Consider the following 24,677-nt stretch of genomic DNA (forward strand, 5'->3'; position numbering starts at 1 on the left):
GCGCTGCTGCTGGCGCCGGCCGTGCGCGGCTGCGGGCCGGGCAGGGTGGTGGGCAGCCGCCGCCGCCCGCCCCGCAAGCTCATCCCGCTCGCCTACAAGCAGTTCAGCCCCAACGTCCCCGAGAAGACCCTGGGGGCCAGCGGCCGCTACGAGGGCAAGATCGCGCGTAACTCGGAGCGCTTCAAGGAGCTCACGCCCAACTACAACCCCGACATCATCTTCAAGGACGAGGAGAACACCGGAGCCGACCGGCTCATGACCCAGGTACGGCCCCGCCGCCGCCCGCTTCTACCCCCGCGCCGGGCACCTGCGGGCACCGGGGCCGCCCGGCAGCGCCCCGCGCCCCCGCTCTCCCGGGGCAGCGCGGGCAGCAGCGGGGAACCCGGCGCTGCGGCTTCCCCCGTCCTGACCCGGGCATGCCGGTGCCCGGGCCGGGCTGCCGGTTGTGCAGAGCGGGCATCTCCCTTCGCCGGGCGCTGCAAAGCTCTGCCCCTTCGGCTGGGCTGGGCGCATCGGACCCGGAGCTGGCAGCACGCTGCGCCTTGGTGGGGCAGCACCCTGCTCCCGCAGCCGGCAGCACCCTGTCCCCCGAGACTGGCAGCACACTGCCCCGCTGCCCCTCGGAGCCTGTGGCACCCATGCCTGCTGCACCCCGAGGTGTGCCCTTGTGCCTCCCGAGCTGGCAGCACCCTGCCCTGCTGTCCCCCAACCCACGTCCCGCTGTCCTCCGAGCTGCCAGCACCTTGCCCTCCAAGCTGGCAGTAGCCTGCCCTGGTGCCCCCCGAGCCATGCCACACAGCCCCCGAGCCGGCAGCATCCTGCCAAACCACCCCCGAGCCGGCAGCGCTGTGTCGCGCTGTTCCCCGACGGGGCAGCACCCTGCCCCGCTGCACCCATCCTGCCCTTGCCCCTTTGCTCTGCCTGCTGGCTGGCAGAGCAGGCAGCCTGCCTGTTGGAGCCGAGGGACAGAGCAGAGCCCGGTGTGCTGGCAGGCAGGGGAGTAGGCAGAGCCGCGAGCTGGGCACCACAAGCACCCTTGCTGACCTTGTCCCCGCTCTGTTGCCAAAACCCTGTGCCGTGTCTCAGTGCCCCTGCTTCCCATGTATCTCAGGTGGGATGGTGAAGGGTGCCCGATGGGGACTGCCTTCAGCTTGCTGTGCTCCGGGACGGGGACAACCCGTTGTTGCAAATGCCCTGTTGCAGTCAGTTTACAAGTGCCCTGGACCAGCGGGAGGGAGGAGTGGGGGCTATAGAGGACGGCAGCGGAGCGGGGGGTGATGCTGGACGAAGGTTACTCTGTGTTTTAATATTGCCAGGAGAATGCCTGAGGGTTTCAGGAATGCAGATAAGGAGCTGCACGGCCTTGCTAAGAAACCTGGCCACCAGCCTCAGCACTGGGTTACAGCCCGAGTGAGCTCCTGGGGGAGGCAGGGGGCAGCCAGGGCTGCCCTGCTCACCATTGCACCCCCCGCTCTAGGGCTGGTAGGTGGGTGAGCGTGGGTGGCCATGGTGGTGGGCACTAAGCGGGGCTCTGGCCATGGTTTCTGACCGAGGTGTTGGTAACAGTGGGAGGAGAAACTGCTTGGGTGCTGGCTTGACAGCTCTGCAACCCTGTGTGCCCTGGGGGCAGGTCCCTGAGGGCAGGGGCCACGCTCCAGGGTGGTTCTCAGGCTGGGGACTGCAGCAGAGGGACCAAGACCCCATGTGAAGCTGCACCAAGCTTGGGGAGTTGCACGAGTTGCGGTTGCTGGTGACTGGAGCCCTGGGGCTGGGCTGGAGCCTGTATCCCCTGGGGAACAGCTTCAGGGATACAGCTTGAGGAAGCAGTGAGCTCCGTTGGTCTGTGCACTGGGGAAGTGGGTGACATTATATTGCTCGAGTTGGAGGCAGAAGAGTGCTTCTGCTGCATTTGCTCTTGAGAGTGCTAACCTAACTGGCCTAACCCAGCCAGTGCCCCGCAACACCCCTGAGAGAGGGGTCCCACCTGCCAGCCCCATACTTCCCACTGTCCTGCTGCCTCATTGGCAGGGTACCTGGAAGCTCTCTGGTCTTTTTGGGGTGCCCAAATGAGGGCTCTTATCCAGCAGGGTCCCTGGCCACCACACATCTGTGCACAGATGGGTACCATGGTGCCTCGGGCAGCTGTGCAGGGAGTTGTCCCCATTGCTATGGAGGTGGCATGTCTTCTGGTAGCTTGCTGCCATCCCACAGCCCTCTGGGCTTGTCCTGTGGCCCCTAACTGTGGGAGATGCCCCCAGACGTGGGAGCTCTGGCTCTGGCACCATGCCCTGTGTTGCTGTGTGTTGGGAAAGGCCATTGACCCAACTCCTTGTCCCTTCCCCCAGTCCACTGGCTTTTACTGCTGTTGACTCACTTCAAACCTGTTTTCTTTCCCCAAGTCCAAGGGTCTGGGTGTCCCAGGCAGCCGGAAGATGCCGCCTGCTTTGGGGGGTGGGTAGTGCTGCTCTCTGCCCGCCTTCCCTTTATCGTTTCATCTTCCTCAAGAATTCCAGTGTGTTTGCTCTTGCTGGTCCCACTCGGAGGTGCTGAGATAAGGCTGGAGGCAGAGCCCGCCTCACCTCTCCCCGGCAGCCTGGCCCAGGAATGTCCCGGGCCCCCTGCCCCCATGGAGTCCCAACCCCAAGCCTCTCCCTACACCAGCCATTACCCCTTGCAGCCACTGTTGGCCCAACTGGCATGGAGACCATCCTTGCAGTGGTGAGGAATTTCTCATGGAGACCTTGGGATAGGGCTCTTGGCTTCCTTTGGGAGAAACCTCGCCTGAGGGGGAGATGCTAGTGGAACCCCTCTTCTCCTGGCCAAGCTCTGGACATGGGGGTAGCTGTGGCCAAGCACGCTCCATCCACAACCCCTCTGCTGAGACTGTGGTCACACCTGAGTGTCCTGTGTACCTACCCTGAGATGGCCCTGGGGTCCCTGCTGACAGTGCTCCCACTTGGAGCTGTGCCCTTCCTTCCAGACCTGCTGCCTTCCCGAAAGGGGTTTGGCTTCCCCCATAGGGGATGGTCCTGTCCCCAGTCTGGACACAAGAAGGGAGATACCAGTGTTGGTCATTGGGGAAAATATCTCTGCTCAGCCCAGCCCAACATCCCCAGGGTCTCCACCATGATGTGCATGCAACAGCACAGGGCCACCCAGCTCAGCATGGTGGCATGGGCCCCTGTCCTGCATGTGACCTGGGGGTGCCCAGTCACCTGTGCCACTACAGGGACAAGCTGTGCCCCACCTCACACACTGTCACCACCCGCCTTTCTCCCAAACTATGCTATATGCCTGTTGCATGGGTTTCAGCCTCCTGGCTGGGCACCAGAACGGCACTGGGGCTGGTGAGCTGTGGCCAGGGCTCAGTGCCACATGGCTGAGCTTGGACATCCCACTCCAGCCTGGGCCCCACAGGGCCCGTGGGCCAAGGTGGCATTTCCACGTCTTTGCTGCCACCTTGCGAAACCTTGTGTTCACCCTCAGGCAGGACGGGGACCGTGCCACGCAGGCAGGCATGGTCACCCTGGTCCCCGGGGATGCTGTAGCCCCTCTGGGCTGTGCGTGGGGAGGACGTGAGCTCTCCCTTCAGCCCCCGGCAAGCACAGAGCCTGCAGACAGCCCATGCCCATGGGCTTCTTGGTCCCTGCCTACCTGTGCCCATCTGTGGCAGTGCCCATCCCTACCTGCTCCCTGCCCATCTGTGCCTGCTCCCTGCTGCCCATGCCTGCTCCCTGCCCATTGCCGCCTGCTCCTTGCCCGTCCCTGGCCATCGCTGCCCGTTGTTGTCTTCTCCCTGCCTCCTGTGCCTGCTCCCTGTTCATCCCCACCTGCTTCCCCTTGCCTTTCACTGCCTGCTCCCTGTTTATGGCTCATCCCTGCCTGGTCCCTTCTCAGTTGCCTGTTCCCTGCCCATCCATGCCTGCTCCTTGTCCACTGCTGCCCTGCCCGCCCGTGTCTGCTCCCCACCCCTACTCCCTCCCCGACCCTCCCTGCCTGTCCCTGCCTGCTCCCCCTGTCCATCGGTACCTGCTCCCTGCCGGTCCCTGCCCGCTCCCTGCCCGTGCTCTGACACCTGCTGGCCACCAAAGGCACAGGCAGAGCCGCACAGTCTCGGCAGCCCGGGGACAGGGTGCTCCGGGGACCTGCCTGCCCCTGTTCGCCCAGCCGGGCAGGCAGCTGGGCACTGCCCCGTACCGGGAAGGGGAAGGTGGGAGACCCTTGGGCTGGGGCTGCGCTGGGAGAGACGCACATGGTGGGGACAAGGCAGCCCAGGTGGGTCTTGCTAGGAAAGGGTGGCCTCGCTCCAGGGGCTGGTGGCAGGCAGTGTCCCTGACTGGGGACACGGGTTGGAGGGTCTCGGTGTTTGTGTGCGGGCAGGGTGCACCTGGAGGACAGAAGGGCTGGCAGTGAGGGCAGGAGGGGTGCCCAGAACAGGGTGCTGGCATGGGAGCGGCAAGGGGATGCCTGGAGTGATGGCTGGAGGATGCAGGGAGGCATCGAGGACTCCCTGCCTGCCTCCAGCCCTGAGCCCCCTTACTGCCCTTCTCTGCGGGGTCCCCATGTGGCTGGGGACCTTGGGAGCTGCTTGTGCCATGTGCCAAGTGGCACCACGGTGGTGTTGGACGGGGACAAAAGTCGCGCCCCTCCCTCCTCCTCCCCTTACCTAGCAACTGTTTGTCCAACACCTTCCTGGCTTATCTCCCCACACCCAGGGAGCCGTGGGACGAGGGCAGAGTTGGTCCCCCACCCCATGCAGGGCAAAGGCCTGCCTGGCACTGCCCTTCCTGAGGCCCGGACACTGCCAAGTGCAAGCGGGTTTCCCCAAGAGCAGCAGAGCCCACCTCCCCGGGACGGGAGCAGGTGCTTGAAACTAGGGTGAGGGCTGACGTTTTTGAGGGGGCAGCTCCCTGAGGAAGCAGTGCTGGGGCATTTCTGGGTCCGGGGGTGTAGCCAGCATCAGGTTTTATAGCCCTGGCTCATGCTCGCCATGACTGTGTCTCACGACCCACGACATCCCGTGGTGGGCAGTTCCAGCGCTGAGCTGGGCATCACGTGAAAACGTCCCCCGTGGTGGCTGTTTTTTAGGCTGCTGCCCAGTCGTTTCACTTAATACTTCCCAGGACTGGCCTCATGCATGACCATGAATGCTCTGTCCTTTGCCCTGATTTTATAGTGTTCTCTGGGACCGCCCAGCATCTCCTTTCCAGGCTGTACAGTCCTAGTCCCTTTACCTGGTTTTGTGTAGAAGTTCCCATATTGCTTTTCTGACACCTTTTCTAGCTCTCCTCCATTCCTTTTGCAGCAGGGGAAGGGACCAGAAGTGCGGGCTGTACTTTTGCAAGCCAAGAACGCATGTGCTTTGTCCGTCCCTGAGATGCAGCTGTGGCTGGGGGAAGCAGGCAGCGCGGAGTGAGGCTGGGAGGGCTGCAGCACAGGTGTTTGGGGCTGGCATCCCTCTGCTTGCTGGGGAGGACCGCAGCAGGGGCCGATGAGGCAGGGCAGTTGCCTTGCTCGTGTGACCTCTGTGGCCACCAGGTCTGGGGCTTTTGGGATCTGCTGCTGTTCCTCAGCCCTTGTGGTGGGGAGATGCGGAGGGGACTTCACCCCACATCCTTTCTGCTCCAGCTCTTGGGCAGGTTTGGCATTTCCTATGTGAGCAGAGGCTGGATGAAGCTATGAGGCTGCCCGGTGCTGTGCCATTGTGCCTCAGGACTTGCGCAGAGCTGTGCTGAGGACTGGGCAGGTTGTTTCATTTGTGCCTGGGCAGAGTGCTGGGGACCCTGGGGTATCCTCCCAGCCAGGAGGCAGCAGGGTCTCAGCTCCTGCATCCTCCTCCTGTCAGCTGGGAGCCCCTGGGTCAGTGCTAGCACAGGGCAGGTGTCCTGTGAGCAGAGAGGGTGTTTCACCCCAGGCTGTGCTGCCCAATGGGCTCTCCAATGGGCCAGGTACTGGGGGAGAGATGGAGGAGGAGATGGGTACCCTGTTGGGGTGCACGCCCTTGGGAGATGCTGTGTCAAACGGTGGGGTATTGGGCACTGCGGGGAGTCTGGAGGGCATGGGATGGACAAGACACCTCATGTTCTCAGATCTTCCTCTGCTGGACCAGCCCTCAAAGGGTCTGAGGACCCAGAGAGGCTTCGCAGAAGCATGCTGGGGTACAACCTGCCAACCAGGCAGCTAATGCCTCCCCCCCTCCAAAAAGCTTTTACTGACTCTGCCCCTCTGCCCTGCAGCGCTGCAAGGACCGCTTGAACTCCCTGGCCATCTCCGTCATGAATCAGTGGCCAGGGGTGAAGCTGCGGGTGACGGAGGGCTGGGACGAGGACGGGCACCATTCGGAGGAGTCGCTTCATTACGAGGGCCGAGCCGTGGACATCACGACCTCGGACCGGGACCGCAACAAGTACGGCATGCTGGCTCGCTTGGCCGTGGAGGCTGGCTTTGACTGGGTCTACTACGAGTCCAAGGCGCACATCCACTGCTCCGTCAAGTCAGGTAAGGCCGGGGGGAGCAGTGAGCAGGGCTGGGGCCAGCCCCCCTGTTGCGGTATGCCTGGGGAGCCTGGCTGGCTGGGTGGGGTGCTCCCGGGGGGGTGCTGGCTCTCGCAGCTTGATTTCCCTATCTGGGGCAGACAGTCAGGTGGGGAGTGAGTTACACACCTGTGGCCAGCAGTGCCATAGGGCAAATTCTCCATCTAGCTCCCACGACCTGCATCCTGACCCACCTTCTCTATGCCGCTCCTTTTCCCACCCCACATCCCCTTCTCCCCCAGCCTGTCCCCCCAGTCTGCCCATTGCATTTGTCTTCCCTGCCTCAGCCCTTGCAGTCCTTCAGTGCCCAGCTGCCCACACTCAGCCCCATCCAGCCTTGCCCACCTCCACCACCGGCTGCCCTTGAGCTCCTGCTGTTGCAGCAGCACCCATCCAGCCTTGACTGGCCAGGGCTGGCGATGGGGACACCCAGGCAGGGACAGGCCAGGGTGCCCTTGGATCAGCTGTCTGCTGCCCAGGGCCTTCTGCGGAGGGGATCAAAGCTGGGGGGGTGCTGGGGGCAGAGGCAGCTGGACTGGAGTCAGGGGTGCTATAGTTGCTGGTGGTGTTCGCTTCCTCCCGTGAGGTGCAGTGAGGCGGGGGGGACGGCTGCTCTCAGACCCTGCCCGCGGCCGGGAGGGCATTGCGTGGGGTCCCCCAGCCCGGGGAGAAGCTGCCCTGCCCGGGGTGCTGCAGCCCGGTTCCCCGCGCAGCTCCCGCTGGAGCGGCCGCGCTGGCTGCGTGCGGCAGAGGGCAGCAGCGGCCCACGCACGGCACCGGCCACGCAGGGCCACGCTCACCCGGCGGCGGCACGCCAGGAGACGGGCCGTGCTGCTGCTCCCGGACGCCTGAGTGTCCATGTCACGACAGGCTGGAAAGGGCTCTGCCTGTGCGTGGGCTTGCGTGGACACAGAGGCAGCCTCGGCGGCTGCACACACACACCCCCCGGCACCGTGCCGGCACAAGGCTGCCGTGCCGGGGAACCGTGCCTGCACACGCAGCACTTGCACCAGCACACACACGCACAGGGAGAGGGCTGTGGCTGCCCACACATGCCCACAGACGTGCCCACACACCCCTGTGCCACGCACCGTGCCGTGGTGCCGGGACTGGTGCGCCGGCGCTGCCCCGCGTCTCTCGTCCCCGGGCTCGGCTCCCACCGCACTTTGCCTGTCCTACTGCCCTAGCCCGCAGCCAGCGGCCTGACGCCCCCAGACGCCAGCCTGCCCCCCCACGCTGACCCGCTCCCCCGTGCCGATGCCAGGACGGGCGCAACGCCGGCCGGCGATGGAGGTGGGGCAACCGAGCCGCAGAGAGGGAGCGACGCGCCCCCGAAGAAGAGGGACAAAGCGTGGGCGAAGGACCAGGGCTCTCGTGCCCAAGGGCACCCCGTGGGGCTGGCCAGAGGAGTGGGGCCAGGCTCCGAAGCGAGGACCATGATCCCAGAGCCTTGGGGCTGGCCAGAGGAGTGGGGCTGTGCCCCTGGAGAAGGACAGAGGCTCTTGAATCCTGGGATGCTCCCCTGGACCAACTGAAGAGGGATGCTGTGACCCAGGCAGCAGACAGGGGCCCTGAGGCACTGGAGGGCTTCTGGGGGCTGGCTGCAGCCCCCTTGCTCCACAGTGGCTCCTTGGGGCTCTGGGTCCCCCATATTTATCCCTGAGGCCATGGGGAGCCCAAGGGTGCATGGTGGAGGCTGTGGGGTGCATATCCTGACCCCCCCCTGCCCAGAGCTGTGTAAAGAGGGCAGCCGGGCTGCCCCCGCCTCTTAGTAAATGGCTTTTATTTTTGTACGGATGGCCCCATGGCCTGTTGTATGTATTGCGTCTCCTCGGGTCTCCCCCTGCACTCACACACCCCTCCATGCCCAGTGCCTGTGCCCCCCGCTTCTGCCAGGTGTCCCTCTCACCCTCCTGCCAGCCCCTCCCCACGGCTCTGCCGCCTGCCCGGGGATGCAGGATGCAGGATTTGGGACCTGGCCTCCGGGGCAGGCACGGGGCGGTCACTGCACCTCATCTGAGCAATAAAAGGATTCTGTCCCAGAGATGGATGCCTCTCTTCATGGGCCTGGGGGCTGGGATTTGGCTCTGCCCAAAGCTGGGGAGTGATGAGGGGGGCAGTGCCATCTGGGAGGGCACTCAGGGATTAGATGAGGGAGCTGGGAGAGGGCCCTGATGGGGACTGGGAGCTCGAGGCTGGGACCATGCAAGGTCAGGAGCAGGACCCTAGATGAGATGCCCCTGACAGATGGTGGGAGGGCATCATATAGACACTAAGATGGAGGCTGCTGGGGCTTGGGGGACCGGGGCTGCTGTGGCAGCTGACCACTGTTCCTTGGAAAGCCAGGGTTCCCCTGCTAAGTGCTGGGATGGGCCCCTGGTGACACTTGGTGACTTGCTGCATCTTTTCATCTGGGGAGGGGTAGGACTGCTATGCCACCATCCCAGGGGACAAGCCTCAGAGAGTTGGGGTGCTTTACCCTGTGACAACTGCTAGCGAAGCCCTGCCCAGGAGGCTGGTGGCTTTTGCCCGATCATGGCCACAGGCTGTGACATCTCCCTGCAGCTCAGAGAGGGGGTCAGCTGGCACCAGTGGTGCAGGGGCGAGCAGGCGGGAGAAGGGAGCAGGGCTGCAGTGCGGGATGGAGGGGTGCTGCGGTGCTGGGGGAGGGCACTGCCCCTTGCGCCGTTCCCTGTAGCATCCCCCCCAGCAGTACCCAGGCCCAGCACTGCAGGGGATGGGGATGCTGTGGGCATGCAGTGTGTGACCAGGCACTGCTCCTCAGCCTGCCACCGGCTCAGGGCTCTGTCTCCCCTCTTTCGAGCTTTGGGTGCCCCCTGGCACTGTCATGTGCATTTGGGGCTGTCGCTGTGCCCCACTCCCCTTGCCAGGTGGGTTTCGGGACCTGGCTCTGCAGGGCAGTCCCAGCGCCCTTGCACCACAGTGGGGAGCAGGTGCTGCCATGTGTGGCTCAAGCCCCCAGGTGCCACCCCTAGTGACACAGTGGCTGGGGGAGCAGGCACTCAGGGAGGCTGGATTGGTGGCTGGGGGTGTGTAGGGAGCACGTGCACATTGTTGATGCCAGAGCAAGGTTATCCCCAGGTGGGCAAAGCCAGGCTGGGTCCCCCAGAGCCTGGGAGGGTCTCTGTGTGTCGTGGAAGGGTGATGCTGGGTGTCTGATGGATGGGTAACCCTCCTGTCCTCTCTCTCCCCATGCAGAACACTCGGCTGCTGCGAAGACAGGGGGCTGCTTCCCTGGGCGGGCGCTGGCGACGCTGGAGGACGGTGCCCAGACACCGCTGTGGGCACTGCGCCCTGGCCAGCGGGTGCTGGCAATGGATGGGACGGGCAGGCCCACCTACAGCGACTTCTTGGCTTTCCTGGACAAGGAGCCCCGCGCACTCACCTCCTTCCATGTCATCGAGACGCGGGAGCCGCCCCGGCGCCTGGCCCTGACGCCCACCCACCTGCTCTTCGTGGCCGAGAATGCCTCGGCGCCCACCGCTCGCTTCCGCCCCACCTTTGCCAGCCACGTGCGCCCCGGACATTTTGTGCTGGTGGCAGTGGGGGGTGGTGGCTTGCAGCCCGCCGAGGTGGTGGGGGTGCGGGACCGGAGGGACGTGGGAGCCTACGCCCCACTGACGCGCCACGGGACGCTGGTGGTGGACGGTGTGGTGGCCTCGTGCTTTGCCCTGGTGCAGGAGCAACATCTGGCGCAGCTGGCCTTCTGGCCGCTCCGGCTCTACCACAGCCTGGTGGGGTGGCCAGGGGCGCAGGGGGACGGTGTGCACTGGTACTCGGGGCTGCTCTACCGCCTGGGCAGGCTGCTCTTGCCCCCCGACAGCTTCCACCCACTGGGGGTACCCTGGGCGGAGAGCTGAGGGTGCGCCCCGGCTGTGGCCGGCGCTGCTGGTGGAGGTGGTGGCTGCAGGGCGGCTCACCGGGGGCCAGCACCCCCTCCCAAAGCTGGGTGCCCATCGGGAGCTGCCTCCAGCCCTGCCTGCTTGGGGCACAGCCACCTCCTAGTTGGGGGGCACCGGGGCTCCCCGGTGTGCCTCCTCCATGCCCACCGCCCCCTCCTCACCCCCTGTTCCTGGGGGCAAGGGGGGAGGCATGAAGGGTTGCCCCCTGGCCATGGGGGTGCCCCCGGCTGGATCCACATGCTGCTATTTTTGTGTGTGCGTGTGATGTGCGTGTGCGTGTGCAGAATTAGCTAACAACGGAGGTCTGATAAACGAGGGGGAGCGGGACGAGGAGAGACCCCCTGGCTGCAGGCTGCTCCCCCAGGGCTCCCAGCCTGCCTGCACCCGGTGGGGAGGCTTTGGGAGGGTGGGCCCAGGGCCCTTTGCTGGGAACCCCGGGCGGGAGGGCAGGCAATGCCATTCCCACCCCTGGGGCATGGCAGCTGGGAGGAGGGCAACCCAGGTACTGGGACTGTGCCTTGTCCTTAGCCCTGACTGTGGGTGCAGAGGAGGGGGTACAAACCAAACCCCTGTATGCCTGGGGTGCCCAAGCACGGGCAGAGCTGGAGGGGTTGGCACGGCTCTGGCACAAAACCCCCGACTTGGTGACATGAGTGCTGCTGGAGCGAGAGACTGGGGAGCGGGACCCCGAGCTCTGCCCCAAGTCATCACTGTAGCCACCCGGCCAGGCATGCCTGTGAGGACACTGTGACAGCATGGGGGGCTCTGGCTGGCAAGAGGGGACTGCAGAGGCAAACATGCAGGCAGGAGGGTGGGAGTGCCAGCCAGGCATGGGCACGCATTGCTGGGAGCAGGGGTGGGGAGAGGCAAGGCTGCAGCCCCAGCCTGCCGGAGCTGGGGGAAAGAAAGTGGCCGGGGAGAAAGTGCTCCCTCCCTTGCCTTCCTGGCATCCCTCCCTGAGCTGGCTCAGCCCAAAGCAATGCCTTTCCCACCCCAAAGCTAAAAAGCTCCTCAAGCTCCAGACCCTGCCTGGCCTGACCTCCCTGCCCCACCCAGCACCCCAAACCCTCAGGGTAACTCATTGCTGCTCACCCGCTCCCAGGACCTGGGGGAGTCCCATCAGAGCTGCAGTCATGGTCTCCCCCTCAAATCCTAGCTAGAGCCTCAGCCTTCCCTGGCTCCACGTTAGCAGAGGTGAAGGGCTGGGGGGGAGGCTGTGATCTGTGTCCCCTCTGCAGCATCACGCGTCTTTATTTATTTATCTGCTCTTTGTATGTACCATAGATGGGAGGCAGCGTGGGCATGTGCAGGGTGAGACAGGAGCGGAGGGGGAAAGCTGTTTGGTTGGAGGAGGTGATTTTTTTTTTAAAACAAAAAGCAGAAATTATTTAAAGATTATTTTAAAGCACAGTTTTTATGGTGATTGTTGTCCAGGGAGAAATGAGAGAGCGCGAGCACGGCTGACAACAGGTGCATTTTTGTCTCTTCACTGGATGTACCTTTCCTGGTTGGGGACACGGCCCAATAAATCCATCGTCTCCCAGGCGGATGCTCCGAGCTCTGATGTGGGGAGGGCAGGCAGGGATTGGGGATGCTTACTGCCCATCATAAACAGGGCAGGCAGAGCTAGAGGGCATCTTGCGCTTCTCTAGGAGCAAGATTTGGCCACCCTAGTACCTCCCACTAGAAAGGGTGAGCTCTCCCTCCCCAGTCCCCCATACTCAGGGGAAGTGGGCAGCCGGTCGCTGTGGGAGTGACCCAGCCTACATGGGACTAAGCTGTCATTGGGGCTACCTGGAAACTAGGGCAAGCGGGGCAGGATGTAGGAGGGACAGCCACTGTGGGACTGCTGGGGACACCTCTCCATCCCAGTCTGGCCCCAGTGCCCAGCCATGCTGGGACACCCTTCCCCACCATCTCCATCACCCCAACGCCCACTAACCCAGTGCTCCTGGAGAAGGTGGATCCCCTACCCTGTACACGAGGTTTCCAATGTCACTAGCGCTGGTCACTGCTGGCTCTGTCCCCTCACCCCTTGCCAGCCCTGTCCCCCCCTCCACCCCATCCCCATACCAGCAGAAGGGAAGACCACCAGCTGGCACCCCACACGGCCTCCCCATACCTGTCCCACCCACGTGCACCTCTGTGCACCCCTTGCCCCATCTCCAAGCTGCCCTGCCCTGGTCTCCCTGGGGGGCTGGGAGCAGGGTCCCCCCAAGGCTTTCCCTGGACCCCACAGCATGGCAAGTGCAGAGCAATTCAGCAGCAGGCTGTCAGCGAGGGCCCTCATCACCATGGCTAATTTAAGGGCTCTGTGAGGCGGCTGAGCTAATTTAATTAGGTTCTTATTACAGAGAAGGACAAATTGGTCCCTGGGGGGGCCGTGGGGTCAGGCTTTCGAAAGGCACTTTATGGAGTGAAATTTCAATCAGGCTGCCATTGCAGGCACGGTGGCAGGAGCTGGAGACAGGGGATGCCTGGGGAGAGGATGTGCCCTTTGGGGTGCCCCATGGTGCTGTGGGCAGCCCATCTCCAGGCCCAGGTTTTTAGGGTATCAGTGAATATGGGGGAACAGCTCTTTGCCTCATTAGGAGGATGCTGCAGGGTATTGGGGGGCTGCTTTGGGGTGGAAGCAGAGAAAGTGTGGGGGGGTGCTGGCTCTGGGCTGTCCCCAGGGCAGCAAGAGGAAGGGGGACACACCCATAAATAAGATTCTGGGATCTTTCTGAAGCCCCATTAACTCCCCACTAGCTCTGTAAAAACCCATGGCGAGGATGGTGAGGACAAAGTGATGTCCAGTTGACAGACAGGATTTATGGGGGGGCTCTTTCTTCCCTGGATGTGCCCCCTTCTCTTGTCACTCAGCCCCAGGAGAGCCAGGGCAGCCTGGGGGCTCCTGAAGCAGCCCCATCTCCCAGTGTGCCAGTCCCGGGCGGGGGGTTCCTGCCAGGATCCCGGCTGGGTGGTGATGGATGGGGATGCTGGTGGGTGGCCGGCAGAAGGGCCGGGCTGGAGGGTACCACAATGGATGTCTCTCCATCAATTTGTCCTCATTACCATGTGAATGGTGGGCGGGAGGGAGAGGAAGGGCATGTGGCGGCAAGAGAAACCCCCCACATGCTCCCATCTGGGGTAGCGTGTGTCCCCCCCACCGCTCCAGGCCTGTCTGAGCGTGTTAACCCAGTGCCAGCACCCCCCCCGGCCCCAAATTCAGGGGAGGAGAGGTACCACCCCCTATTCAGAGCCTTGAAAAGGCTACAGGGTCCGGCGCTGTTAACAAGGGGGGACGCTGTCCCCGGCCCCGCCTCTCCCGTCTGTCCCTCGCTCCGTGGCCTTCTGCCGTGGCTGGCACGCTGGGTGCCGGGGTCCCGGCAAGGGTGGGGGGGTCGGGGGGGAGCGGTCAGGACCCAGGGAGTGGGAGCGGAGCACCCCGAAAGCATCTCCTGTTTGTGGGGAACCGCGCCATTGAGCGGTGCGGGCAGGAGATGACAGCAAGGTGGGGATCCTGCGGGACTCCAAGACCAAACCTTCCCCGTGGAGGGGGGTTATCTGTGGGCAAGGAGGTGGTTTGTCCCCATCGTCCAGGAGCTCTGGGTCCAACCAGGTCCCCATGGCCTGGGCTGTGACAGTGATGGGGGGGGTCACCCCGAAATATCTGGGCCTGCGGGCATCGGTACAGCAGGTTGCGGGGATCCTCATCTTGGCGAGGGCAGACCGACCCGTAGGTGCCCCCCAAAAAAAAGCCAAGGAGAGGCTGCCCAGCCCGGCTTAGCCCCGCACGCTGCCAGGTGCCCGCAGAGGGAGCCCGTACCACCCTACCACTCTCACTTGCATTAGCTTAATTTAGCTTAATGGCTTTTCGGAGTGCTGCTGCTCCGGGGGCAGGGGCAGGACCCCGCTCTCTGCAGAGCTGTTGGGGGGGTTACCAGCGCCCTGGCCCCGGGCCCACGGGAGCCCCAGGAGGGTGCGTGGTGTGGGCTGTGGAGCCCATCCTGTGCCCTAAATGCCTCCACCACCTCCCCCTCTGCCCCGCGCCCCCGCCTCCTGCCCCTCTCTCAACAGTGGCACCCGTGTGGGGACAGCGCTGGGGGGCCCCCCCTTTGCAGGGGCTGCTTGCCCCTCCCCAGAGCCCCTCTGGCTGCGCTTGGTAGCTTCCCTCTGGCAGGGCTGGAGGTGCTTTAGGAGGCTGCAGCCTCTGGGAGTCACACCACAGCCCACTGTGCCTGTACAGACACGGACAGACAGACACACACATCCACCCCCTACAGATGCCTTTATCCCCTCTGACAGACACATGCCCACCACCTCACCGGTTGTGCTTGGACACCCCCCGGGCTCCCAGCATCACCATACAGTCCCCCAGATTACTCTCTTTCCAGCCCGGATACTTTATATTCCAGGCAGCATCTGGAGCACCCAGGTGTCCCTGATCTCTGTCACCCTCCGGGGACAGGCCAGGGGACATGCGCATGGCCCATGGTGACAGCATGGGCACTGTGAGGACCACAGGACACGGGCACCCCAGGGCAGTGCCCGCCTCTGCATCCATGCCAACCCTACATCTCCCAGGTGCAGAGACCACCTGGGACCCACGGAGGGGGCTAACACCCTCTCCCCCCACCCAGAGTAAGCCCTGCCAACCCTCCCATTGGAGAGGCACCCTCCGGCTCCCTCTCCCACAGCACGGGGTACGGAGCTAACACACCAAAGCCCACATTTCCCTTCCCGTATCCCCTCCTTGTTCAGCAGGACGCACCCAGCACCCACTGCGGGCCATGAAGAGCTGGGGGTGATGCTGGTGGTCCCCCACCCTCCGTGCAAGGGAGGGCTGGCAGGGTTGGCTGGGGACTGTGCAGGGGGTCTGGCAGCAGGCATCAGCCATTACCTCGTACACAGTCCCAGTATGGGGTGGGGGGGGGCTCCCAGCACCATGGGAGCAGCCAGCAGGATACGGCCCCGGGGGAAACCCCACAGACATTGGGCACTGACCTTCCACAAGTGGCTCTGGAGTGCCCCGGGCATTGGGACAGGGGGTGTGTGAGTATGCGCCCACGTGCAGGGGACGAGTAAGAATCTAATCAGGGTCCTTTTCCTTAATAAATCATGCGTCTTAATCCAACGCCCTCCTTCCTGCTCTAATAACTCCCGGCGCTGGGCCCCACAGCCACAACAATGCGGCTAATGGAACGATTTATTTTCATAATGGTGCTGGTGGGGAGAAGGGGCGGACGGGGTGGGGGCAGCACGCTCTGGGGCAGGAGTTTCTAATTAGTGAATGAAATTTGATGTAAGGCTGGAGGAAGATGGATTCGCTGCCTGACAAGGGGCCTTTCAGCTCATCAAAGCACCCGAACAGGGAGGTAAATTAAATTATTTCTAATTCTTCACTAACCTCCAGGGAGTCACCCTTCCACCAGCAAAAGGTGGGTCTGTTCCTGAAATGAAGATGCGCTTGAAGGACTGAAGTTGAGTGGAAAGGACTGGGCTCTGTGAAGGGATGGGGATGACAAGATGGGGTGGGATGGGGTGTGGTGGGACAGCAGAGAGGGACAGGCTGCCACTGACTTTGCTGGAAGAATGGGGAGGGAAAAGGTGATGATGGAGGGAAAAGTTGCAAATGGTCAATAAATGAACAACTCTGGGGACTAATGACTAATTTGCAGCCAGTTTTCCATCCATGCCTGTCACCTAACCAGACCCGGAGCAGGGCTGAAAGGCAGCTGGTGCTGGGGTGGAGCAGAGCAGCCCAGCAGCAAGGAAATGGCACCTCAGCCCTCAAGGGGTTTGAGCAGGGAGAGCACTTGGTTTTGAAGGGGTGACTGATGCTGAAGCAGGCAAAGGGTCCAGTGCAGGGGAATGCTTCAGCAAAGACTCTTGTTCTCACGGCTCTGTACGATTTGAGGCCAATGCCAGTGATGTTAATGCACATGACATGAAAACTGTTCTTGGGATGCACAGTGTTTTTTTCTAAATCCCCAGCTCCTGGAGTCCTGTGATGGAGACTCAATTTTTACAGAGAATAAGTGCACTCCCACCAGCAGAGGGTCCTTGCAGTGCCAACCTGCCACTAGCCCAGATGTCCCCAATACCAGAGTGCAAAGAAAAAAGCTTGGCGCTATGGCTGAAACCAGTCCCTGGCTTTCCCTGGAGCAGGGAGCATTACAAGCTGACCCGAAAACATCCGAGGCTGCACCACAACTCCCCTCCCTGCAGGACCAAAGAAGCCCATTCAGGGACAGCAGGCAGGTTCCTGGGGGACTTTCCATACAAAATCATGGTCTGCATTTCCCACAAGATCTCCTGCCCTCCTAACCACACTCAGCACCACCAAGCAGCTGTGGTTGCAGAACAGCCCAGGGGGGGAAATAGGGGGAATAGGTGGGCTGTCTCTTATTGCAAGGGACTGGGGAGGCACGAGATAGGGGAGCCCTGCAGTGGTGCCGGGGGCTTGCTGCAGGCTGGGGAGCATGGTCCCCTCCCAACAGCTGAGCTGGGTGGAGCTGGGACAAGCGCAGAGCTGGCTGTGCTGACCCAACACTCCAGGAATTTAATTTGTTTAATATATTCCCTGGGAAAGAAGAAAATAAATAAGTGGCACCTTGCGTGCCCCCATGTCTCACTCTCGCAACGGAGGTGTCAGCTTAACGAGCCGAAGCCCTCAGCCTGATTAACCAGCCGCTGCTCCCGCTAATAGGGAGCCACCGAGCAGCGTGATTGATGTACGGAGAGCATTAGCCCCTGCAGCCTGGCACTGGACTGCTGGGCGGGGGCACCGTGCCCACCCCAGCCCCCCTGCTCCTGCCCTCCGTACCCAGGCCCAGGTCAAGGGCAAGTCAAAGGCTCCCTCTTGCCCTGGGGTGGATCATCCTGCCCCACCGCTCTGCAGCATAAGCAGTGCCCGGGGAGATGGAGCTGGGGCTGCTTTTGCCTCTAGAGGCAAGGATGTGCCAGTGGCTTCCCATCGGCTGTGGGACTGTGTGGCAGCTCCTCAAAATAGGAGCTGAGGGCCAAGGCGATGCAGAGGTTTTGTGCTGAGCTCTAGGTCTTGGCCATGCTCTCCCCCATGGGCTGGGGCAGGGACACCTGGGGAACACGGAGGCTCAGGGATGTGCTGGAGGCCACAGTGACAACCTGGGGGGAGCCCATGAGTCTTGGCAGCTCCTTCAAGGCTTTAATCCACTGAGCCCTTACCATACTACTAGGAAGAAAACCCAAGTGTCCTGACCCCCCCCTTGTCCCATCTGTCCCTCGCTCAGGCCCTTTGCAGTCCTGTTTGCCTGTCCCTCTATCTGTCCCCCCCTTATTGAGGTGTGCCTGGGTCTCACTGCAGAGACATCACCCGCGCCGGCCATCCCTGTCCCACGGCATTGTCTGCCCCTGCCTTGGGAAAGTGTTAATCAGCAGCCAGGGAGACAGGGTAATAAATGGCTGTTATCTCGTTAATGAGCTGACATTAATTAGAGCCCAAGGTCCTGGGAGGAGCAGCTGATTTATCCGGTCACCCTGGGAGCAGGTTAGGAGCTGACTCCATGGAAAGGCTATTAACAGGAAAGAGGTGAGGCTGTGCTACTGGGGGGGTGTCACCCTGCACCCATCCCTGTGCTGTGCCCCCAGAGCCCAGTCCTGGCTCCCTTCCCTCCCAGGGAGCAGCTCTGGCCTTGGGACAAGACCCAGTGAAGCAAAACCAGAAGATCCTGGAGGTGACAGGAATAAGGCAGGGCTGGAGGATCCCCCGGTGTGCCCAGCAATGGGGTGCTGGGGGTAGGGGAGCCTGGCTGTGCCAGGGACATATGGCACTGGACACAATGTGCTGGGCAAGGGCTGTGGGAGTAGGGGCACAGGGAAGCAGCAGGAGGGATGTTGTGCATTCAGTCACTTCCCTGCTTTCCTGGATGATGCTGGGGTATGGGAGATTCTGTCTGTTTAGCCTCTCCCTGTAAAAACCAAGGCCTGAGGTGAGGACAGACATTGAGGATGAGCCCAGGTGCTGCCAGAGCTTGTTTTGAGGGCAGTAGGATGGAGGAGATCTCTGTGTGTGTGCTGTGGTGTTTCAGGGTCTAAGAGGAAAGGGGTCAGGGGCTAATGGGACTGGAAATGCAGCAGTCAGACCCTGGGTCCTTGCAAGAAACGGATCTGAGCTGACTGCATGTCTCTGTCTCTCCAAGCCTTGTGTTTACAATGGGACAAGCCGTCTGTCCCCAAGCCTGAGCACCTCTGTAGTGCATTGCTGTATCCCAGGAAGCCGAGCCAGCAGCTAATAGAGGGGAGGAGAGCCCTAGGACATCCCTTGCCTGTCCCCTGCAGCTGTATGGCCTGATCCTGTAGGATGCTGGTGCCCTAACCCTTCACAGTGGCTGTGTGCTGGGATCAGAGGTGACACTTCAGAACTGCCCTGGCTGTTTCTGCTGGGGCAGGCACCCTCCCTGTCCTGCAATCCTTCCCGTGCCAGTTTGCTATCCCCCTGCTCCAGGATGGGAGCTGTTAATACGTTTTTCTGCTCAGCCTTGCCATGTCCCATCAGAGATCGGGCTGTGGATTTGAGGAATTGCTTGGCTAAATAAACAGCTGCTCAGAAATCCCTGCAGGAGGCCTGTCTAGGAGGGACTAAGCCATGTTTGCTTTGCCTGTTAACCCCTTCACTCGGGGCAGGTATCTGGGGCTCGGTCTGGAGGGAGGTGTGAAGGCTAGGTAAGGTGGGCAGAGGGAGCTGTGTACCCCACCAAGCCTGGGCAGTGGCAGGGCCATGGAGGCATGGGGATTTCTGCCTTCCAGGACAGCTCCTTGCCTGTCGGACCAAGCAGTTGCTGTGCCAGGATGGAGAAGCCCTCAGGAGCCTGTGGCTGGCTGGCCTGGAAGTCCCTGGGGTGGGCAGGAGCAGGCAGACCCACGCAGGATGGGATGCAGGCAAGGGACAGGGCATGGCAGTGACTGAGCACAGCACCGCTGGAAGCAGGCAGGGAGATGGCTTCAGCAACTTGCCTGGCACTTGTCTCCTGTCACCACCAGAGCAGGGGGACACCCCTAAAAATGGATGAGGAGCCCTATGAGCATTTCTGTGGGGCTCTGCAGATGACTGCTCTGCTCCCACAACATCAGTGTGGATGCCTCTGCCAGTGTTTCTGCAGAGGGGATGGCCACCGAGCAGCCTGAGACCCTGGGGCTGGCTGTGCCAGGTCTGATACAGGCTGGGCTCAGCTCCCACCACCGCAGGGCTGATTAAGACCCATTATCTGGTTGGTTAACGGGCCCTGGGCCACTCACAGGTGACTTCAACTGTTCATTTAGCCACTAATCACCAGGAGGCTGGCAGTTTATTTACCTTCCCCACCAGCCTCCTGCGGCTTCCCAGACTCCAGAGATAGCAGGTGGCCCTGCTGCAAGGTGAAGGGCAGCATCCCACTATGGGCAGTAGTCAGGGCTCCCACAAAACCTGGGACACCCCAAACTGGAGCAGACCAGGGGCTCTTACACCCAGTGCTTCTCACCAGGGGCTCAGCCAGCTCTGGGCTGGAGGCTGTGGAGCACGTATGAGAGTGCGACACTTCTACAGCCCCTCTCATGGAGGAATGGCTGGGAAAATGCATGCAAGCAGGCTTACAGCCTGTGTTTCCAGCATCAGTGATGCTTCTGGGCTGTATTTCTCCACTAGCTGGCTTGGAACTTCAGAGTGCTGCAAGATGACCTGAGGCACCAGGGCCAGAGCAGCAAGATCCACTGCTTCCTGAGAGATGCTTTAAACAAGGTGGTTGCACTGTAGGTCTCTTACAGGGAAGTAATTTCTAAAGATGGAAAGCTCTGGGAGCTGTGACCTGGGGAGTAGTTAATGCTTAGCAAATGGGAACAGTCAACCTGGGGACAAGGAGCTCTTTCAAGGCTTAAAAGCTATAGCCTGGGCAGAAATAGGGGTTCCTTCCACCTCTCTGGGACAAACCGGTTCCAGCACTGTCTCAAAGATAATTTCTACTGACTGAAGGCAGGAGGTGACCCAAACCCACCAGAAGGACCCAGTGCTAAATTGTGGATCTAGGAACAGCTGAAATGACAGGTTAGGTGGAAATCAAGACACAGCCCCAGCATGGGTCATGTCTTTATCTGATGTCTGGGATAAGGACTTGATTCTAGAAAAATGAAAGTCTGGTCTCGGTAATTTTTTTATCAGAGTATGGATTTTCCTCGGCACCCTTGACTTTGATCTTGGGGCACTTGGGTTTGCTGAGGGATGTTGCATTGCTTCCCAAGGTGACACTGAGGAAGTGGCAGGGCTGTAAAACTGAACTGTTTTCCCAAACACTACCTGTGACCCCCATGGCTCATTTCTGAGAGCTCACGCACTGCTGGCGACAGCTTGCGGAAGTATGTGAACTGCTGTAGGTAGTGTTGTGGGTCCCTACAGATGCCAAAAACATGTGCACCAGAGCTGGGTGTCTTTGGTGGCCATGTGGGTTCTCCTAGTTATAATCCTGCTGCTTGACCTCACATGGATGGAAGTTGCATGGAGACAATCCACTTGAGGTTACAGACACAGCAGAGAGCTCCACTTGTCTAGCTGGGTACCTTCACACCAGCAATAAAAGGCTTTGCAGGGCTTATGTACACCTGCATAGATGCTGGTGTGACTGCTGCTTTCTGGTGGCTGAAAAAAGACCAGGCTCTGAATGTTCAGCTGAGGCACATCCAGAAAATCCCCCCAAAATGCCTGGGCAAATGAAAGAGTCCCAGGAAGCCCTGGGCTCTGTGAATGCTCCTGGTGCTGCCCATTGCCCAGTGAGGGATGTTGTGATCAGGGCCCTCCCAGAGAGGTGAGGGAACTGAGGAACCTTGATGCTGCCTGGGCAGCGTGGACCTCCCACTGGTCTACACGTGCTGGACAGGAGTAGACTAAGTAGTTAAATGTGGAGGCACCTTTAGGGCACAGTCAACATGAGGTGCATGAGGCAGGGGACAAATGAAGATGATGATGGGTTGGGCTTGAGCCAGCAAGGGATGTGGAGATGGGAGAAACACCCTGGCTGGTTCAGGTCTTTGAGCTGGTCCATCTAGCTCTGTATGGGGCTCAGGAGTTCTGTCCTGGATGTGACCAAAATCTTCCACAGCAGCAAGGTGGTGCTTGCTGGCCTTTTTCAGAGAGCCAGTCACTTTGGGAGGGTTCTGCTACCACTGGGTGAGCAGAGGAGGCCCTGGGGTAACCACACAGGGTGAGCTGTGAAGGGACTGGGAGCAATACAGTGCTGGCTGGGAACATCCCCTCTTAAACTCCACGTCCTCCTGAATGGGGATGCTTTCCTGGGGCAGCTCCTGCCATAGTGCCCTGTACCCCCAGGCCATGGGAACAAGCTGTCTCTCTGGCTGATATCCTGAGGTCTGCTACCTGTGGCTGATGTTTGGGGTTGCCTTGGATCCTCTCTGGAGACCCTCCTGTGGAGGAAGGGTGCTGGGCAGAGGTAGGTAGCCAGGCCACGGTCACATTCACTTATTACAGTTCTCAGATCTAGTTAGCAACCAGGTGAGCTGTCACCAGAGGACCTGATGGATGGGGAAGAGTTCCCTCCTTCCTGAGGCGGGAAATGAAGCTAATCAGACCTCGGACACCTTAATCCAGCTCTGATCTGATTAATGACCCTGAAGACTGTGAACTCATCAGCACCCTGGCATCTATCACTGCCTGCATCCCGCCCCTTCTGCTGGCCACCGCCCGGCATGGCTCTCTTGTGCACAGCCCAGGGCTCTGGCTCTCTGCCCTGCATGGCATGTGCTGTGAGCCGGCTGCTCCAGCCCTGGACAACCCTCTTGCAGGGTCCCAGTGTTTGTGGTTGACTCGTCTGGAGGAGGGAACTCCCTCCATGATTTTCCTAGATTTCTTCACTGGGATATTTCCACCCAGGCTTTATGGCTGGTCTGCTTTCTTGCTTGTTCAATTCAAAGGCTGCAGCTTGGCTGCTTGTACTCGCACCAGCCCGGGATCAGCGAATTGGGCACCAGCCTGGGATCAGCGAATTGGGCACCAGCCTGGGCTGCTGATCCTTGGAGGAGTTGCTTGTCTTTGGAGAGCCTCCTTGGGTGGTGCAGGGGACTTCCATGAGGACAGCAAGGCTGTGACTTGGTGCTGTGACCCAGACCCCCAAACGAGCCTCATTCAAGCCCTGCTCCCACTGCCTGCAATACAGTGGGTACAGCCACAAATGGTCTCAGGGCTTGACAGGGGTTACCTAGGCTCTCCTGGGCTGGCTACCTGCCTGTCTGCCACCCCATGGTGGTCACTGTGGTGGTGACTTCTCTGTTGTGCCCCAGTGCAGCAGCCCCATCTCTGCCTGGGGTCTCAAGGCGTGTTCCCTGTGCAAAGCTAAGGAGCCGTTGCAATCCTTGGAGCCAGTCCTGGGGACTCGGATAAGGAAGCGGTGGCTCCTCCCTTGCCGCTGTCACCATTGCAGGCTATTGACCTGCAGCGGAAGAGTTGTCCTACTTCTGCTGTGCCCTCTGTTCCCTGGATACTTGTTGCAGTTTCCCCCTGTGCTTGGGAGCCAGGCTGTTCCATTCCTCCCCAAGTCTTGTCCTGCCTGTGCCTGCTGCTTGGCAGGGCTGGCTGCTCACATGGGGGGAGAAGGAAGGGACTTGGGGTCATTTTGCTTGGCAAGGACATTGACTTCTGTCCTGGGAAAGCAGAGGGGGATGGATTGGGGGCGGTGGAGGGAGCCCCACAGTCTCCCTGATGGTGGACAGAGGGTATAGCAGCAGGCACAGGGGTGCTGGGAGTAGAATGGGATGCTGTTCTACCTTCAGTACCCTCTCAGTAGGGTGTGTTATTGTGGGGTGACATCCACCTCAAATACCATTCTGAGCGAATCCAGCTTTGGGCTGTCCATGGGGCTGATTCCTGCCCTCTTCACTCTGAGGGAGGCAGCTGGAAAAGAGCTGTTGTGCACCTGTTCCCGCACAAGGATTTGGGGACTGCCCAATGAAGCTTGCGGGTGCTGGGCTTGGGCAATGGAAGGAGGAAGTTGTCCCACATGTTTGACCCTTGGAGCTCCCTGCAGTGGGGTGATGGGTGTGCAGGGAGCTCAGCAGGCTCCAGACCAGACTGGATGGGCACCCCCTGGGGTTACTGAGCAGATAAAGTACAGGAGGCTGAGGAAGGCCCCATCTGCCCCTGCCTTTCTCCTCCCTGGGCATCTGCTTGCAGCCTCTGTGGGACACAGGATACAGGGGGGTGGACCCATCTCTTGCTCAGGGAATACAGCAGTGCTGGAAATGCTGAAGGGGGAAGAAATACAGGGATGGGAACTCCCTTGAGCTGTTGTAATATTTATAGCGGCTGCCTTGCCTTCCAAAGAGCACGACCCATAATCAGGCACAAACAAGCAGGGGCTTGTCTCACTGTGTCAGCATGACACAAAAAGGTGGGACCCAGAGACAGACACAGGCCCTCGATGCCAGAGGCCACAGGTGTGCTCGCACACACTGTGCCTCTCCCTGAGGGCCAGTGCCAGGGGTCTGGGCCAGCTCTGCTCCTGTTCACCCACATCTCCCAGACCAGCCAAGTCTTTCCTCTCTGCCCTTCCTTGGTGCCACTCTCAAAGCTGTGACTTGTCTGGGAAAGATAAGACCAGGAAAATGAGTAACAATCTGCCTTCAGGCACCTGGTCTGTTGGCATGTTGGACAGACATGGGTGACGGAGTTCGGTGGCTTCTGTGTGTGTCCAGCTCGGGTCCACTAATCTCCCTGGCCCAGAGTTCTGCAATGGGAAACAGCATGGCTGGGCATTGTCAGTGATCCCTGGGGTGCGGAGGAGCTTGCCGGTGAGTGAGTGCCTCTCCTGTCCTCCCAGCCAGGCACTCTGCCCCACAAGCACCTGGGGGCTCCACAGAGCCAGGACAGCACTGGAGCCCAGCAGAGCTTCGCCTACACGTGCCGAAGCCCGTCTAGTCTCCCCAGATCTCCTCCAGCTGCTGCAACCGCAGACCCGGTTGCCCACCGAGGGGCTCTAAGGAAAGCAAGATTGGCTCTGGATCAGGACGATGGGCTCAGTGCCCTGGGTGGTGGGTCCTGCAGGCTGAGGGGATCCCCTGGGTGTGGGCCAGGGCTGGGCTGGGTTGCGAGGCTGCGGAAGGGGCAGAGGCGTCCGGGTCAGGCCCCGGAATGTCCCCACTGCTGTGGCCAGAGGATGAGGAAGCCGGAGGAGGGAGGCCGGCGGGGAGCCGGGCCGGGGCTGGCGGGGAGGCAGGC

At 61.2% G+C, this 24,677-nt stretch overlaps 1 protein-coding gene across 1 annotated transcript in view; it reads left to right on the forward strand.

The window, feature by feature from the left end:
- The window catches only part of IHH (indian hedgehog), an 11,963-nt gene extending 1,549 nt beyond the window's left edge, over nucleotides 1-10,414 (forward strand). The window contains exons 2-4 of the mRNA XM_010568090.1: nucleotides 1-264; nucleotides 6,237-6,498; nucleotides 9,753-10,414. The exon at nucleotides 1-264 is cut by the window's left edge and continues 3 nt beyond it. Of these exons, the coding sequence (XP_010566392.1) occupies nucleotides 1-264; nucleotides 6,237-6,498; nucleotides 9,753-10,414 (1,188 nt within the window). The remainder of the gene's footprint in view (nucleotides 265-6,236; nucleotides 6,499-9,752) is intronic.
- The last annotated feature ends 14,263 nt before the right edge of the window (nucleotides 10,415-24,677 follow it).

Source organism: Haliaeetus leucocephalus, unplaced genomic scaffold, assembly GCF_000737465.1.
Source record: "Haliaeetus leucocephalus isolate CR32 unplaced genomic scaffold, Haliaeetus_leucocephalus-4.0 Scaffold1, whole genome shotgun sequence".
NCBI lineage: Eukaryota > Metazoa > Chordata > Aves > Accipitriformes > Accipitridae > Haliaeetus > Haliaeetus leucocephalus.